Below are 18,400 nucleotides of genomic sequence, written 5' to 3'. Positions count from 1 at the left end.
TATTGTTGCCAGCGATTTCCTGCACTTTTGGTGCAATATAAAACATTCCTGGCATCAATGTCAGGCGATTCGAAGAAGTACATAGATCAACAAAAACAAAATGAGCAGTATGGGATTTGACAGCGCGCATTTGTCGAAAGTGTGGCGCGTCGTTTCGAGGCTGATAAATATGCCGCGTGTCTTTTTCGGGAATACGCGCAATACTGAGGTTCAGCTGTAGATTCATGGATTCTGCACAAGCGATGCGAAGCAATTTTGAATCACCCCTCGAAAAAACAACCAAAATCTTGGCAGCACTGCCCGTCACCCCTCTTTGACAGCTCTTTATTTTGTTTACCACGAAGACAAGTGCAAGAGTCCCGTTTTTCCGTGCAAAGTTTTCCCATTTTCCAGCTGGTTTTCCTCGGCAGTTATGCCGAATCGGTGCTGAGCAGGTTCTCCGACATCCAAACACTCCGCTCCACCGCGAAAATGACCGATTCCGGGGCGCCCCGTTTCATGCCAGCTGGCTACGACAGCGTAAGTGTTTTTGTTTACATTTTTCGTCGTCGTCGTCGGAATGTTCCGCTGATAAGATAAAGAGATTTTTTTTTCCACGCCCCCCTAAACAGGACAACACCACCGAGGATGAGCTGGTCATGCCGGGTGGGTTGAACGATTCCGGGTCCAGCGGATTGGGTGGTGGAGGAGGTTGCCTGGAGGACGAACGGATCAAGATCGTGCCGCATCTGGGGTGGAGGGCTGGTCTGCTCGAGCAGGACTTTGAGATTGAGCTGGTTCCCGAGACGATTGCGACCTGGTTCGAGGGGTTCAAGGACAGCTTCAAGACGTACAAAAAGGGGCCGATCATTTCTCAGCGGCTGCAAATGTTCTACATGAACACGCAGAACCCGTTCGAGTGGGCACTCAAGCTGTTTGCCAACTGTCCGGATCACAGCTCGCCCAAGAGCAATTCGCTGGCGTACACGGGTGAGTGGCCTTTTTTATGAGAAAAATGTAAAAATTTGAAAATTCTCAAAATGAAACAACAATTCCCCATTAAAAACTGATATTACTTCAGCAGGGAAACGTTAGCAGGGAAAATTTTAGTTCTCGTATTGGCCACCAGATGGCGTCATTGAAATCCAATTTCCCTGCTCACTTCACATCGTCAGCAGGGAAAAAAATTGTGAAGACAGCAGGGAAAGTGAAATTTCCCTGCTAACGTAAATAGGTTTTTTTATCTATAATTTTCATCGTAAATGCAATCTTTTCAACAATATATTTGCTTTGATGTATTTAAATTAGTTTTTTACGTATTTCAATGCCTTCGAATCTGAACAAATATTTTCCTGCTAACGTATCAGTTACTAAGCCAGAAGAAAATTCATAGTCATGGATCACAAAAATCGGCGTTTTCAAACCAAAATGATAATTTAAGTGTAAAATATGTTCAAATCATTGCTGTTCTTCAAGTGTTCAGCAGTGAATTCTATCATTGGGACGTGGCTTATTATTGTGATGAGCATTTTCCTTGCAAACTTCACAGTTTTTATTTGTCACAGTTACCAAGCTTTTTGTTTTTGCCTTCCTCACCTTACTGAGGAAAGGCTATAAAATCACTCGGAAAATGAACTTCTTAATTCGACCTTGTAGACCCACCTTCACGTATACCTATCGACTCAGAATCAAATTCTGAGCAAATGTCTGTGTGTGTGTGTGTGTGTAGGGATGTGGGTCTGTGCACCAAAAAATATGCACTCGATTATCTCAGCACTGGCTTAACCGATTTGGACCGTTTTGGTCTTATTCGATTTGTCTTGGGGTCCCATGAGTCCCTATTGAAAATTATGAAGTTTAGTAAAGTACTTCAAAAGTTATGCTAAAAAAACGATTTTGGCGTATGTCCGGAAGATTGTAAAAAGGGTGGTTTTTGCAAGAAACCCTATCATGTTATACATTTTCAGAAAGGTATTTAAAAGACCATTCCAATGAGCCCAAAACATTGAAGATCTGACAACCCTATCAAAAGTTATTAGCACTTAAGTGCTATTTATACACTTTTTGGAGGCCGGATCTCAGATATTTCAACGAAAATGATGTCCGGGTCCATCATGCGACCCATCGTTAGTTAGATAATCGAAAGACCTTTCAAATGGGCCTAAAACATCAAGGATCTGAAAACCCTATCAAAAGTTATTAGCACTTAAGTGTTATTTATAAACTTTTTGGAGGCCGGATCTCAGATATTTTAGTAAAAATGATGTCCGGGTCCATCATGCGACCTGTCGTTAGTTAGATAATCAAAAGACCTTTCAAATGAGCCTAAAACATCAAGGATCTGACAACCCTATCAAAAGTTATTAGCACTTAACTGTTATTTATACACTTTTTGGTGGCCAGATCTCAGATATTTCTGTAAAAATGATGTCCGGGTCCATCATGCGACCTGTCGTTAGTTAGATAATCAAAAGACCTTTCAAATGAGCCTAAAACATCAAGGATCTGATAACCCTATCAAAAGTTATTAGCACTTAAGTGTTATTTATAAACTTTTTGGAGGCCGGATCTCAGATATTTTAGTAAAAATGATGTCCGGGTCCATCATGTGACCTGTCGTTAGTTAGATAATCAAAAGACCTTTCAAATGAGCCTAAAACATTAAGGATCTGACAACCCTATCAAAAGTTATTAGCACTTAACTGTTATTTATACACTTTTTGGTGGCCGGATCTCAGATATTTCTGTAAAAATGATGTCCGGGTCCATCATGCGACCTGTCGTTAGTTAGATAATCAAAAGACCTTTCAAATGAGCCTAAAACATCAAGGATCTGACAACCCTATCAAAAGTTATTAGCACTTAAGTGTTATTTATACACTTTTTGGTGGCCGGATCTCAGATATTTCTGTAAAAATGATGTCCGGGTCCATCATGCGACCTGTCGTTAGTTAGATAATCAAAAGACCTTTCAAATGAGCCTAAAACATCAAGGATCTGATAACCCTATCAAAAGTTATTAGCACTTAACTGTTATTTATACACTTTTTGGTGGCCGGATCTCAGATATTTCTGTAAAAATGATGTCCGGGTCCATCATGTGACCTGTCGTTAGTTAGATAATCAAAAGACCTTTCAAATGAGCCTAAAACATTAAGGATCTGACAACCCTATCAAAAGTTATTAGCACTTAACTGTTATTTATACACTTTTTGGTGGCCGGATCTCAGATATTTCAGTAAAAATGATATCCGGGTCCATCATGCGACCCAACGTTAGTTAGATAATCAAAAGACCTTTCAAATGAAATGCGAACTATCGTTGGATAGGTTTTTTTTATCAGACCTTGCCGATGAGCCAGAAAAATTGAAGGTCTGCGAACCCTATCAAAAGAAATTAGTAATAAAGTTGATTTGTTAAAAATGTTAAGGGAATGTTGATATTTTGACTTTATGAATGTGAGGAAGGCACCAACCACCTAAAGGTGGATTAAGTAACGTTTTTATATTGATACAAGCTAAGGTCTATGTAGAACTATTTAAAAAATAAATTAGTAGTTTGTATTTAATTTTAGACTATAGCTTCTTCTGACATTTAAGTTTATTTCTGGCTCAGTAACTGTTACGTTATTTAGCATGAAAAATATACATCCGATAATAAAGCTTCTCCTCCATTAGCTAAATCAGGCCTGACCAACCCTTTTTGCTCAATTTTTACATTTTTGATCGTCTAATTAACAATTGCCAACATTTTCATGATTTGTTTGATGGAATCGATTCTCATGTGACCAGCGAACATAACTTTGATAAAAGTTTTAAAAAATATTCATACTAGTCATTTTTATCTTCATTTTAAGTCGAAAATCAATCCGGCTCGTGGGCCAGTTAAAAAAAACTGAGATTAAATTGCATTAAAATATACAAAAAATACTGATTTGATCAAATCAGCAGGAAATTGTTCAAATAATTACCGCTAACGTAAGCAGCGAAAATATAAAAAAAATCGTGTCGTAAATAGTAGGCAAATTCTTAGAGATTTGGAGTTCCTTCAATAATTTCTTTACTATTAATCGCTTGACATTAGAATGTTTTTTAGAGCAATTTTACAAAAACTATGGAACATTAAGGCCAAAACTCCTAGCGACATCAATTTGAATTATTTGAAAATTAATTATTTTTTTCTAAAGTTAAATTCGTGTCTCATAATTGATTCTTTTAACTGAAGTCAAGGACAAAATCACCCTGCTTACGCGTTCCAGAATTGATTGATTTTTTTTTCAAACTGAAGTCCCAAACAAATCAAAAATGTTTTCCCTGCTAACGTAACAGTTTACTGGGCCAAGTGTTACTTCAGCAGGGAAAGCGTAGGCCACGCCCCCACAACGTTGTTAGCAGTGAAAAAAAGTGAAGTCAGCAGGGAAAAAATCTGCCTATTTTTTTATTATGTTTTCAAAACATATTGGGGCATGATATATTTTTGTGGCTTTCATGTTTTTTCAATTAGATATATTGCTTACAAATTAATATTTTCTTGAAATTACAAAAACAGAAAAAAGTTTTTCCTGGTTCATGAGAGGAACAGCCTTCAAGAGTATCAAGGCGATATTTACAATGCGGATTCAGTGGCAATGTTATTACTTAACTAATTATAAAATGATTCATGTTAATGTTAAACTACTACCTATTGATCGATTTCCCTAAGGTGTCCATATAAGTTCGGGAAAAAATATCAAATGCAATTGAACTCTCAAACTACTGCATATGAGGTGAAAGCTTTGCCACCATACATGGCCCTGTAAAAAAACATAAATCTGCGGTCTTCACAACTATTTGCCCTGCTGACGACGTTGTGGGTCGTTTGCAGGACGTGGCCTACGTTTTCCCTGCTGAAGTAACACTTAACTCAGTAAACTGTTACGTAAGCAGGGAAAACATTTTTGATTTGTCTGGGACTTCACTCAAAAAATTGATTCTGGGACATCTGTCTGAAAAAAATATAAATTTCGAAAAAAATAGAAATTTAATTGTTTTAAAATAAAATTCTAATACCAAGCGGTTAATGGTAAAGAAATATTTGCAAGGAAATCCAAATCTTTAAGAGTTATCCAACCAGAAAAGATGTGATATTGTTATTTCAAACAAAATATTTTTTTTGAGTTTACATTACAATCGTACTTTAATGAAAAGGTAGTAAAATGTGCTTGTGATAAATTAAATAGATACCTACTCATTTATTTTTTAAATAGTTCTACAGCCTGTATAAAAAAACAAAAAGCTTGGTTACTGTGAAGTTAGCAAGGAAAATGCTCATCACAATAATAAGCCACGCCCTAATGATAGAATTCACTGCTGAACACTTGAAGAACAGGAATGATTTGAAAATATTTTACACCAACATATTTGGTTTGAAAACGCCGATTTTTGTGATCCATGACTATGAATTTTCTTCTGGCTCAGTAACTGATACGTTAGCAGGGAAAATATTTGTTCAGATTCAAAGGTATTCAAATACGTAAAAAAACTAATTATACATCAAAGCAAATATATTGTTGAAAAGATTGCATTAACGATAAAAATTATAGTTAAAAAAACTATTTACGTTAGCAGGGAAATTTCACTTTCCCTGCTGTCTTCACAATTGTTTTCCCTGCTGACGATGTGAAGTGAGCAGGGAAATTGGATTTCAATGACGCCATCTGGTGGCCAATACGAGAACTAAAATTTTCCCTGCTAACGTTTCTCTGCTCAAGTAACATCAGTCATTAAAAAACTTATGTCGACTCAGGATGTCGGTCGGACATTCGGTTGACGGCAAACAATCCCTATTGAAAATAAGTCAAACTGTAAATCGATACAGCTTTTTTTTTATCGGGCCAGAAGCGTCTATCGATAAAACCGTTGCGATTTCTAGCTGAATCAGGATTGTGTTGAATTCTTGAGAGCCTTTTACAGAATTTATCGATCTTGAAGAAAATTATTTTCTCTAGAATTCCGGAAGATGTTTTTAAGAGATAAACAAAAACGGTTGCCTCTAAGGACGGGTTCGTTGCAGTTTACAAAATGGGCACATCCCGCTTAAAATTATTTTTTCCACACTTTTTATTTAAAGAGTTTATTTTTGCATATTCAAATTGAAAACTTGTGATAGGAAAACCACCTGAGAAAACATTTTAGTAGACTCGAAATCAAAAACAAAGATCAATGCATTTTTTTTAAAATTTCAAATCAAATTCAAGCATTTTCTTGAACTGAACAAGAAACAATTATTTCGACTAAAAATATAGGAGATGTTAGTTTAAACTACGCCAAAAATTGATGTCTAAAAACATTTTTTTAAACATTGACATAGAAACAGTTAAAGTTTTTTGAGATTTAATTGAATTGAACATTGTTTGGCAATGTTTATTTATTTATGTCTGATAGGGATGGCAATTTTATTTTTTCCCTCTTTTATACATTTTTGCCTGCTGAAATAGGATTGAGGAAATCGCATTAAACAGAGATTTATTAAATTTCATATTAAAAATATTTTGTGTTTTAATTCTCAAAATAATATAAAAATAAGCGAAATTTATAGCGTTTTCTCAATTTCATTCATATTTCAAATTTTCTGCCGAATAATCCCCAGTGATCGAAGAGCTCAACAGCTTCAAGAAGCGCTACACGCCGGCCACGGACCAGCTCGTGGACGGCAACCTGCGCATGGTAGCGTTCAACTTCATGACCAAGCAAACGCACTGTTTGCTGTTCCGGCTGGCGGTCGACACGTACGAGCTGCTGCGCTGCCGGGAAATGTTCGTGCCCAAGGTGCGCGCGATGTTAGCCCGCAAGCAGTACAAGGAGGCGGGCCAGATCGCCGTCGACCTGGAGCTGTTTGACCACTTTGACGAGCATGACTTTGTGATGCCGCTGTTTCTGCAGGACAAGATATCGATCGCCGAGGACTTCCTGAACAGGGCGGTTCGGCTGCAACGGCCGGTTGTCCAGCTGCTGGATTCGTTCTTCTCGAAGAAGGAGTCGGTGGAGTCGCTGTGCTCCAGATATATTACGTAAGGGATTTTTTTTCAGCTAGTTTGAGGAGAGTTTCTTGACTTTGAAAATCCAAAATTGCAGCGAGCACAACGTGACCGACGTTTACTACAGCAAACTGCACCAGAAGCCGCTGAGCAAGCTGGTGCAGCGACTGGCCAAAAGCTACAACATCCCGAAGGAGTTCACACCCAACGTGAACAAAATGAAGAACTTTGGCGCGCTGCAGTTCCTCTGCCACAAGCGCTACTACGAGAAGGGATTGAGTGAGTGGCTGCTCTCCACTTAAGTTTCGTTTTGTAATTTATTTTTTTCAAAATTCCAGACAAAGACTCGTGGGACGAAATGGTGCGGGACACCGTTTCCGAGGCGGATCGCGACCTCCAGCTCGAGCTGGTTTGCCTGTGCTCGGGCTTTGGCGATCAGGCCGAGGCGGCCAAGTGGGCGGAACACTTCCGGCTCAAGCGGAAGGAGCTGCCGCTGCTAGTGCAGGACTATTTCGTGGAAAAGTGAGTACTTCTTTCGATAAAAGATAAATATTTTTTAAGGCTTTTAAAGTTTGTCAAGAAACAATTTTGGAATTGTGTTGATTTTTTACAGGGTTGTCGGTTCACCGGCTGTCAAATTCCTGCCAACCCTATAAAAAAATACTCTGTCGAATGTCGACTCAAATACCTTCTCACAATTTTCAGTGAAGGAACGGCTCCGCGGTCGCGCCCGTCCCAGCTGGACGAAAAGTGGGACGATCCGGTGGCCACGGAAACGAAGCTGACGCTTCCGTTGGACGAATCTCGTGTTCATTTGGTCGACTCGCGCGAGAAATTCTTCGCCATGACGTCCGACCTGTCCCAGCAGTCGCTGGTGGCGTTCGATTCCGAGTGGAAACCCACCTTCGGCGGGGCCAACGAAGTGGCCGTCATTCAGTTGGCCAGCCGCGACGACGTCTACTTGGTTGACGTGCTGGTCAGTCAGCTGCAGGGCTCGGATTGGAGCGAGCTGGCCAGTGTGTTCAATCGGGATGACGTGCTGAAGCTGGCCTTTGCTCCGTCGACCGATTTCAACATGTTCCAAAAGGCACTGCCCGCGTTCAACGTGTCGTACGGGCCGCAGTCGGGCAGTACGATTCTGGACCTGCAGGTGCTGTGGCGCAAGGTCGACGCCATCAAGAGCTTCCAGTTTCCGTTTCAAGGTATGGGGAAAGGGAGCAAATTTTCGGATTTATCTTAAAAACGTTGTTTTCTTCAGAGGAAATCACCAACCAAAACCTGTCGAACCTGGCCAAGCTGTGCATGGGCAAAAAGTTGGACAAGTCCAACCAGTTTTCGAACTGGGCCCAGCGGCCACTTCGCCGGGAGCAGATTCAGTACGCCGCACTGGATGCGTACGTTTTGCTGCAAATCTACGATGTTATCGCGAAACAGCTGAAAGCGGCCCGGATCGACCTGAACGAAGTGCTCAACGGTCTGCTCTGCACGGAGGGAAAATCCGGTGAAGGTGGCAGCAAGAAGCGCTCGTCCGGTGGAAGTGGATCTTCCCGGCGAGGAAACCGTGGTGACAAGTACAACAAGCGGCCCGAAGGAGGAAGCTCCTCGAGGGATTCCCAGCAACAAAATCGGAACCGGATGCGCAGCTCCTTCGAGCGGCCGCCGGGCCCCAACCTGAACTCTGTACTGTAAGTTGGCCCCAGCGGTCCAAACTGACGACGAATCGACGACAACACCGCTACTGAACTACAATCATACCCATACGTACAAACAAAAAACTAACCGAACAACACAAATGTATTGTAACCTGAACTTTCTAACCTATTAAAAGAAACTCACTGTGTTCATTTCACCCGGAAACGCTTCTCACTATTTCTCAGCTCAGCCCACAACAAAAGCCGGACCAGGACCGGAAGTAGTGACTTGACGATGAAACTTTGCGCTAATGGAATCGTTGTTGTTTTGTAGGGTGTCGGACGTTCGGTTTGTTTGCGACAAGATGCTCGAAGGGCTGGCCAAAATGCTGCGGCGCTTTGGCATCGACGCGGTGACCATTCCAGCGGGGGAGCAGGCGGATCGGTGCGTTTTTATCGCCCACAACGAGAAGCGATACGTGCTGACGAGGGGGAATAATTATCAGAAGGTGGGTTTTCTATTTTAATAAACACCCGGGTAACTGCAAGTGATCGTTGGATTCAAAATTTTAAAAATCAGAAATTTATAATCTCTGAAATTCAGAAATCTTGAAAAATAATCGTTCATTTTCAAAATCTTGAATTTTTAAACTATAAAATTTTAAAATTCCTATATTGTAAAATCCTTTACTTCTTATACATTATTATTCTGAAATTTGCTAATTTCTTAAATTCTAAAATTCTAATTGGGTCCTAACATGAAGCTTAGATTGCTGATATTATTGTTTACAGCGATAAAGCTTATTTTTCTGATTACAATGACCCTTTATACGACCACAAAGAGTTTAAAATTGATTTTTAAATCAATTTTGATAAATTAACCTCGCGGTCCTTCTTGACAGAAAAGCTCCTACTTGACAGCTCGTTCCAAGGGGACCATAGTTGATCCATCGAAAAAATGTTGTCTTGTCAATATTTTTTTTTATTGCATTAAAATGAAAAAAAGTGATCAGAAATGGTTTTTAATCGTGTTTTTTACCGTTGTACATAAAAATTGACATAGGGCTTTAGTACCCAATTGCTACAATTCTGAAATTTAAAATTTCTTAAAATGGTTAGATTCTAACATTCCACAAAAAAAAATATATTCCAAAATTCTTTTTTTATTTTGGAAGTCTTAAAATTCAAAAATTTAAATTCCAAATTTCCAAAATTTAAGTTTTTTTTTTGTTTTCTAAAAGAATTGCAATGTATGTTTTTTTTAAAGATTGTCAGGAAAAAATAGGAATTGTGTCGATTTTTACTTGGTTGTCGATAGAACAACTGTTAAATTCTCTACCAAACCCCATTAAAAAATATTCTTCGAGAAACAAACCGGACACAATTATTGGTGAACTTATTTTCAATTTCTGCATTGAGTCGATTTTTTACTGGGTCGTTGGTTCAACATTGACAGCTGTTCGTATCAACCCTATAAAAAATAATTCTGTCGAATGTCGACTCAATTTCCCTCTTATTAAGTTTCAGTGAAGAAACGAAGCTGAAATTCAAAACTTATTTTTTTCAATTAAAAAGTATTTATTTAGATTTTAAATTTATGAACTTATATCCCAAATGCAAATATCACGACCGCTTGCAATAATCATGGTAAAAACAAACATTTCTTAAAATCTACCTTCAAACCCACAGTTTGCGGATAACTTACCTTCCGGCCACTGCTACAAGGTCGGCAACGACCAAGTCGACGATCAACTGCTGGAAGTCCTAGCATACTTCAAGATCGTGATCCGCCAGGAAAACATCTTCAGCCGGTGTCAGCTGTGCAATTGTGGCCGGTTCCTGCAGGCTACCCCCGACCAAGTGTATTACATGAAGCATCGGACGCAAATGCCACCCGCGCTGCGTGATGAACAGCGGAAGCCGGCGGAACGGAACGGCAGACTGCAGCTGGATCGCAGCTGGGTGCTGGAACGGCTCGAAGAGCGTCATCTGAGCGGGGGTAAGACGGAATCGGGCGTTCGGATTGACGTCGCGTACGTGAACGACTCCGTGCTGGCCAATGTGGACGTGCTGTACGTTTGTAGCGGTTGTGGAAAGTGCTATTGGGATGGGTCACATTTGGATAATATTTTGGCTGGGAAGCTGGAAGATTTGTTGACGTTGAAGTATGATTGAATTTTGGCGGGAACTACGGAGACGCATGTGAGGCAAGGGCATTGATCGAGCTATTGTAGGCAAACGTGAGAGCTATATAGGTTATGTTATGCAAGGGAAAGTGGAATAAATTATACGATTTTTACTAAACGAGTTTAGTTTTGATGATTGCTTCGAAAATCCATTGAAAATAAATAAACAACTTATGGGCAATTTGGCTGAAATCAAAGATTTAAACCTGAAATTTTACGATTTGGTTGGAATTCAAATATTGGAAAAACTAACACAACATTTCTCTGAGCTAGCTCGAGGACAATGTAGATACTTTAAAAAATTGATAGATGCAGATTTTGCGGAAATTCTCGAAACTCGAGCTCGATTTTTGCTCAAGATTGTGCTGAGGTCGTTCGAGGTCGATGCATTAAATTTTAAAATCCAAATATTCCAATTTTGGCAGATAAAAGAAAAATATTGAAAAATTGATTTAAAAATCACCAAAATTCACGCTTGGCTTGTTCAAAGAAAATGCACGACACTAGATAAACACCAAAAAATGTACATTTGGCTGAAATTCAAAAATGGACAGAAATGAACAAAAATTGCACTGAATTTGCGCGAGGACGACGCTCGAAATTTGAAGAATGCCAAAAATGCCGATTTGGCCTGAATTCAAAAATGAATAACAGATTGAACTTTGATATGAATTTTGAATGATTTTAATGAGAGCAGGCCTGCCCAACGTCCGGCCCGTGAAGCCATTTCATCCGGCCCACAACGGTTTTTCAAAATAGTTTTATGACCGGCCCTTAGGCTGTTCATAATTACAATAAAAAAAAAGCTTGAGATCATATTTTAACTTATTACAACAACATTCTTCATGTTTGAATTTAATTCTTCTGATATTTTTAAACTGAAAAATTGTGCAAGAAAACAAAATTACCCATTTCGTAAACTTTTGAAATTTATGAAAGCACTTGGATTGTTGTCTAAAAATGTACAAAATGACATTAAATTTGAATTTCCTTCAGTTTTAACTGTGTTTACTTCACATTGAAGTTTTTTTGTATATATTTTCAATTTTTTCAAATAAATAAGTAAGCAAAAACTAATGTATTTTTCCTGAACAACTTTTTAGTCATAATATTTTTTTCTTCAAAAAGCTTAAACGCAAATTATGCATACTGATCAAATATGATTTTTTTTTTAAATATTTAAAATTGTCTCAAAATGAGTCAAAAAGTTATGGAAACAAAAATATATTTTTTCATAAACTTTGAATTTTGAAGAATAACGAATTAAAAATGATTTAATATATATTTTTAAACGCTTTAAATTTTGTGTGTGTTTAAAATCATTTTAAAATATTTTTTTAATATTTGAATGAGGGTGCACAATTACGCAAAAAGTTATTTTTGTAAAGGATATTCGAATCCAAATTTTGTTTGAATAAATTTTATCATGTCTCATTGTTTTTTATATTGTAGTGTTGAGGAAATTAAACTTGGAAAAAATTGCAACGACCATTGTAATTTGAATGTTTTTTAAAACAAATATCATGGTATTTAATTTCAACCGCTAAACACAATAAAAATACAATTTTAAACAAATAAAAATTAAAATAAGTCAAATAAACACATTTTTGAAAGTGATCTATGCTTTTCATTCTAAAAATCAAGGTATCTGAATCTTATTTGGAACACTAGTTCTTTTATTTATTTACTTTAAAAGACCCCAATCATAAAAAATAAAATAAAAAATGTGCTTACATTTTCAACTGTTATTAAATATTAGTACCGGCTCGCAACTGCTTCAGAAAATCAGATCTGGCCCGCAAGGCCAAAAGGTTGAGCACCCCTGGCGTAGAGACTCGATAATGTCTCGATATTTATATTTCTAGATTAAATTTTCAAAACAACCTATCCCTCATGGGTTTCCTATCCAGATAGGACCTTTTGAAAATTTAATCTAGATTTCTATTTTGATCATTGCTATGTCGACTATCGACATTTCACATTTTTAAATTGTGACATTTTTTTATTGGGTTGAACGCAGACTGGTGGCAAGCTTGTCAAAAAGTGAACCTCACTTTTACAGTCCATATAGGGTGAATGCTCCATAAACTGGTTGCACAAAATAGGGTATACAGGCCATTTATAAGTAAATTTGAAAATAAGTTTATTTAATATTTAGGTTTGTAATTTGAAATTGTTATTTATTGTCTAGTTAATTTTTTTTTTTGTTAAGACCGAGCCATGCGGTAAGGCTTCCGCCTCGCAAATGGGAGTTCAGAACCCAGTGCGGACCAACATAGCTGGTGATCGTTTTCCTTGTGGATACGATTTCTAAGTAAAGGAAAGGTAGTTTATCGTCACAAGCTGTACATTATCTTCTTGGAATATTGACATTTAATCTCATTTAACACTAAAATATGTTTGTAAAGTTAGCATTAAAAAATGTGAACGATTGATTTCGTCTTCAAAAGGCTGGATAATATTTTATTTTTTCTAGTTATTTATTTTTCGACAAAACATATTCAAAATTATTCATCAAAAACACAATTTGAAATATTTTTTCACAAAAAAAAACTTTTTTTCAATTGCACATTTGCTGGCTCTTTTACCCTATATTTAGCGTCAGAGGGGTAAAGCGACCAAATAGCGGGGTCCACGGTCCAACCAATGTGAGTATCGCGGCCCATACATACAATTTGACAATCTTGCCATCAATGTTTTTGACATTTTTGAAAGTTATCTATGCTTTTCATTCTAAAAATCAAGGTATATGAATCTTATTTGGAACACTAGTTCTTTTATTTAATTACTTTAAAAGACCCAAATCATAAAAAAATAAATAAAAAAAAAAGTGCTTACTGGCTCGCAACTGCTTCAGAAAATCAGATCTGGCCCGCAAGGCCAAAAGGTTGAGCACCCCTGGCGTAGAGACTCACTAATTAAATGTCTCGATATTGATATTTCTATGTCGACTGTCGACATTTCACATTTTTAAATTGTGACATTTTTTTATTGGGTTGAACGGCTTGAACCAACCCACGTTTTCGGCGACCAATTCGACACCTAACCTCGCAAGCCAACGAAAAAAAAACGAAAAAGTTGTTTTCAAACAAAAGCAAAACTTTCACTGTCAAACTCGTCGCGTCGTCGTCGTCGCGTAGCCTGCTTTGATTCACGCAGATTGTTGGGCAGATTTTCTCCGGGTTTTTCGTGCGTTCCGTCGCGTTGAAGTTTGTTTCGCAAATGGAAGAGCAAATCGAGCGGATGGACGCGATCGCCGAGGACCACGCCGTCGTCGACGGAAGTGGTGGCCAGCGGAAGATTAGCCTCGAGCCGGAGCGGATCGAGGATGGGGATTTCGTGCGGATTTGTTCCGCCGGGGGTGATAGGGAGTTGGGGTCGGTTTTGGAACCGCTGCTCGAGCGGTTCCGGGGGGATGATTTGGTGGAGCGGGGGGAGGTTTTGAGGGAGGTTATTGAAGAGGTGCTGGCCCGGGTGGATGATTTCGGGACGCTGGAGCGGTACATCTGGCTGTTGCAGTTTTCGTGCGGGTTGTGTCTGCTGCGGGATCTGCCGGTCGGGTTGAGCTTCGAGATCAACAAGGTCATCCGGTCGGTGGCGAACCTGGACACGGAGGAGTACCAGTTTGACCCGTTGATGGTGGGTGGATTATGGGATTCCGGATTTCAATGTCACCTTAACAATCTTCCCGTTACAGATTCACACCATTGCCAAGAGCCTCTTCGAGGACATCCCCCTCAAGGGGATGAACCTGGTCCACGTCATCAAAAAGTTGGCCGTCCTCAACCAGAAGCTCTTCAGCTACGTCTCAATCGCGATGATCTTCGCCGGCGTCCGGCACTACACCCGGCCCGACCAGCCCACCCGGATGTACCGCCTGTACGGCCTGTCGGAGGTGCTCGACCTCCTGGAATCGCTCAAAAGCGACCACCTGCAGCAAAAGTCGCTCGACATCCAGCGCATCTTCCTGATCCTCAAGCTGCTCTCCTGCTACCAGAACGTGGCCATCCTGCGCTACAGCCAGGACTCGCGGCCGGACATCGAGGAGCAGCACCGCTGCTTCGGCGAGTTTTTCATCTTCCGGGAGGAGCACAAACGGAGCTACCTGCGCCATCTGGCGCTCGCCCTCGAAGTGGTCAAACGGATGAGTGGCCGCGCGGACCACTTTGACCGGCTGGCGGACAACGAAGATTTTATGCTGGTCGTCGAGCTGCTCGAGCTGGACATGATTCCGCTGGTGAAGGATGACCTCGGCGAGGAGGAATAGAGTTTGTGTGTTCCAATAGTTTTGTGCATTTTTTTTTGCTTATTTTGGCTTCCCGATTTTGTTTCCACACTCGTGAAAGGAAGAAAATATGTGATATTAGTAGTGGCGTGCCATGCGGCTTAGCAACGTGGCTTAAGTAGTGTGTAATGATAAGCTAGTGTCGAAGAAAGCGAGGAAAATTATATATATATTTTTCAAAATGTTCCAATTGTAGAGAGCAAAAAAAAAAAATGCTGAAATGGCCTTTTCAATAAGTGTGTGATAATCTCACGGCATTATGAAGGAAAATCCATAGAAATCGCGACAAATCTTCCTTCAAGGGACCAGTTCCTAAAGGTAAGTGAAAGAATTTAAAATTCCAGGAAATTTTATCAAATAATTATAATTGGTATCGACAAATCTTGAAATTTGCACTTTTTTAGATTCTTAAACACTATAATTTGAAAGCCCTAAAATACTAAAAATTTAAAAATCTAAGATTCGATGATAAAACTCCAAAATTCAAAAAATTTAAATTTAAAAAAAAAAACTGAAATTATCAAATTCGGCTTTTCTAAAACTCTTTAAAAAAATCCTAAAAAAAAATTTAAAATTCTTAAAATTTGTAAAATTTTTCAAATTCTTCATATTCTTAAAATTTTATAACTCTTAAAATTCCCAAAAAAAAAATCAAATTCAAAAAAATTTCAACATTCTTAAAATTCTAAAAATTCTTAAAATTCTTAAAATTCTCAAAATTCTTCAAATTATTAAAATTCTTAAAATTCTTAAAATTCTTAAAATTCTTAAAATTCTCAAAATTCTTCAAATTATTAAAATTCTTAAAATTCTTAAAATTCTTAAAATTCTTAAAATTCTTAAAATTCTTAAAATTCTTAAAATTCTTAAAAGTCTTAAAATTCTTAAAATTCTTAAAATTCTTAAAATTCTTAAAATTCTTAAAATTCTTAAAATTCTTAAAATTCTTAAAATTCTTAAAATTCTTAAAATTCTTAAAATTCTTAAAATTGTTAAAATTGTTAAAATTGTTAAAATTGTTAAAATTGTTAAAATTGTTAAAATTGTTAAAATTGTTAAAATTGTTAAAATTGTTAAAATTGTTAAAATTGTTAAAATTGTTAAAATTGTTAAAATTGTTAAAATTGTTAAAATTGTTAAAATTGTTAAAATTGTTAAAATTGTTAAAATTGTTAAAATTGTTAAAATTGTTAAAATTGTTAAAATTGTTAAAATTGTTAAAATTGTTAAAATTGTTAAAATTGTTAAAATTGTTAAAATTGTTAAAATTGTTAAAATTGTTAAAATTGTTAAAATTGTTAAAATTGTTAAAATTGTTAAAATTGTTAAAATTGTTAAAATTGTTAAAATTGTTAAAATTGTTAAAATTGTTAAAATTGTTAAAATTGTTAAAATTGTTAAAATTGTTAAAATTGTTAAAATTGTTAAAATTGTTAAAATTGTTAAAATTGTTAAAATTGTTAAAATTGTTAAAATTGTTAAAATTGTTAAAATTGTTAAAATTGTTAAAATTATTAAAATTCTTAAAATTCTTAAAATTCTTAAAATTCTTAAAATTCTTAAAATTGTTAAAATTGTTAAAATTGTTAAAATTGTTAAAATTGTTAAAATTGTTAAAATTGTTAAAATTGTTAAAATTGTTAAAATTGTTAAAATTGTTAAAATTGTTAAAATTGTTAAAATTGTTAAAATTGTTAAAATTGTTAAAATTGTTAAAATTGTTAAAATTGTTAAAATTCTTAAAATTCTTAAAATTCTTAAAATTCTTAAAATTCTTAAAATTCTTAAAATTCTTAAAATTCTTAAAATTCTTAAAATTCTTAAAATTTTTAAAATTCTTAAAATTTTTAAAATTCTTGAGATTCTTAAAATTCTTAAGAATTTTAAGAATTTTAAGAATTTTAAGAATTTTAAGAATTTTAATAATTTTAATAATTTTAACAATTTTAACAATTTTAACAATTTTAACAATTTTAACAATTTTAACAATTTTAACAATTTTAACAATTTTAACAATTTTAACAATTTTAACAATTTTAACAATTTTAACAATTTTAACAATTTTAACAATTTTAACAATTTTAACAATTTTAACAATTTTAACAATTTTAACAATTTTAACAATTTTAACAATTTTAACAATTTTAACAATTTTAACAATTTTAACAATTTTAACAATTTTAACAATTTTAACAATTTTAACAATTTTAACAATTTTAACAATTTTAACAATTTGAACAATTTTAACAATTTTAACAATTTTAACAATTTTAACAATTTTAACAATTTTAACAATTTTAACAATTTTAACAATTTTAACAATTTTAACAATTTTAACAATTTTAACAATTTTAACAATTTTAACAATTTTAACAATTTTAACAATTTTAACAATTTTAACAATTTTAACAATTTTAACAATTTTAACAATTTTAACAATTTTAACAATTTTAACAATTTTAACAATTTTAACAATTTTAACAATTTTAACAATTTTAACAATTTGAACAATTTTAACAATTTTAACAATTTTAACAATTTTAACAATTTTAACAATTTTGCAGGCCAAGAGTGCATGATACTGATGATACTCGTCGGTTGACACACCTAGGCGAGGAACATCCCGGAAGGAGCCCAACTACATCCGTAGTGCTGTTTGAACAAAACAGCATGGCTCTGGTTCCTTGCAAGTGTCCTATTTTCTTACCTCCACGTTGGCTTGGTTTAGTCATCATGATGACAAGGTGTAACCTAGCTGGTGGCCTGTGGAAACGACTCGTAAACCTTTGACCAGCGAGGGTCAGAGTAGAGACGGCTAAAAGGAAGGGGCGCGACAATGTGGGAAAGGGAAGTAATTTGTGATTGTAGACGGTATTGTTTTGATTCGCAGTATGTTGAGTCAACTGCTGTGGATGTACCTGAGCATCGCAGAACGGGGTTTCTCTTCTTTCCATTTCAGCTATCAGCTATCTTCTGTTTATTTTGTTTTCACTGATTTTCTAAAACGGCTTCTGTTTACTATCCTCCATTTAATTTCGATTTTACTTATTTGATTCTCTTATTTCTCAACGTTTTTCCACTCTATTTTACCAATTGATGTTGCTGTAAAAAACTTTCCCTTAATTTGGCAGCGATGTCAATTTTGTTTATCATGTGCCTTTTCTTTATTTATCTATTTGAATAATTTCTCATCTTCCCTGTTAATTGCCCTCAATACAATCTAAGCTTGTGTGTTACCTCTTTTTATTAACTATTGTTAATTTCTATATCTACTTCATAAATTACTATCTTCCTTTTACTACAT

The 18,400-nt window shown here is 36.1% G+C and overlaps 2 protein-coding genes across 2 annotated transcripts; both read left to right on the top strand.

Moving 5' to 3' along the window:
• Window positions 1–301: 301 nt before the first annotated feature.
• LOC120415049 (exonuclease mut-7 homolog) lies at window positions 302–10,888 on the top strand. The gene is made up of 9 exons (XM_052711626.1): window positions 302–519; window positions 612–969; window positions 6,607–7,027; window positions 7,092–7,273; window positions 7,333–7,516; window positions 7,700–8,196; window positions 8,253–8,679; window positions 8,960–9,134; window positions 10,315–10,888. The coding sequence occupies exons 1-9, from the start codon at window positions 472–474 to the stop codon at window positions 10,798–10,800; spliced, it is 2,778 nt and encodes a 925-aa protein (XP_052567586.1). The 5' UTR covers window positions 302–471; the 3' UTR covers window positions 10,801–10,888.
• A 3,028-nt stretch (window positions 10,889–13,916) lies between these two features.
• Window positions 13,917–15,238, top strand: LOC120415040 (uncharacterized). Its single transcript, XM_039576413.2, has 2 exons — window positions 13,917–14,450; window positions 14,509–15,238. The coding sequence occupies exons 1-2, from the start codon at window positions 14,034–14,036 to the stop codon at window positions 15,076–15,078; spliced, it is 987 nt and encodes a 328-aa protein (XP_039432347.1). The 5' UTR covers window positions 13,917–14,033; the 3' UTR covers window positions 15,079–15,238.
• The last annotated feature ends 3,162 nt before the right edge of the window (window positions 15,239–18,400 follow it).

This window comes from Culex pipiens, chromosome 1, assembly GCF_016801865.2.
Source record: "Culex pipiens pallens isolate TS chromosome 1, TS_CPP_V2, whole genome shotgun sequence".
Lineage (NCBI taxonomy): Eukaryota > Metazoa > Arthropoda > Insecta > Diptera > Culicidae > Culex > Culex pipiens.
This window is presented reverse-complemented; position numbering and strand designations above follow the sequence as displayed.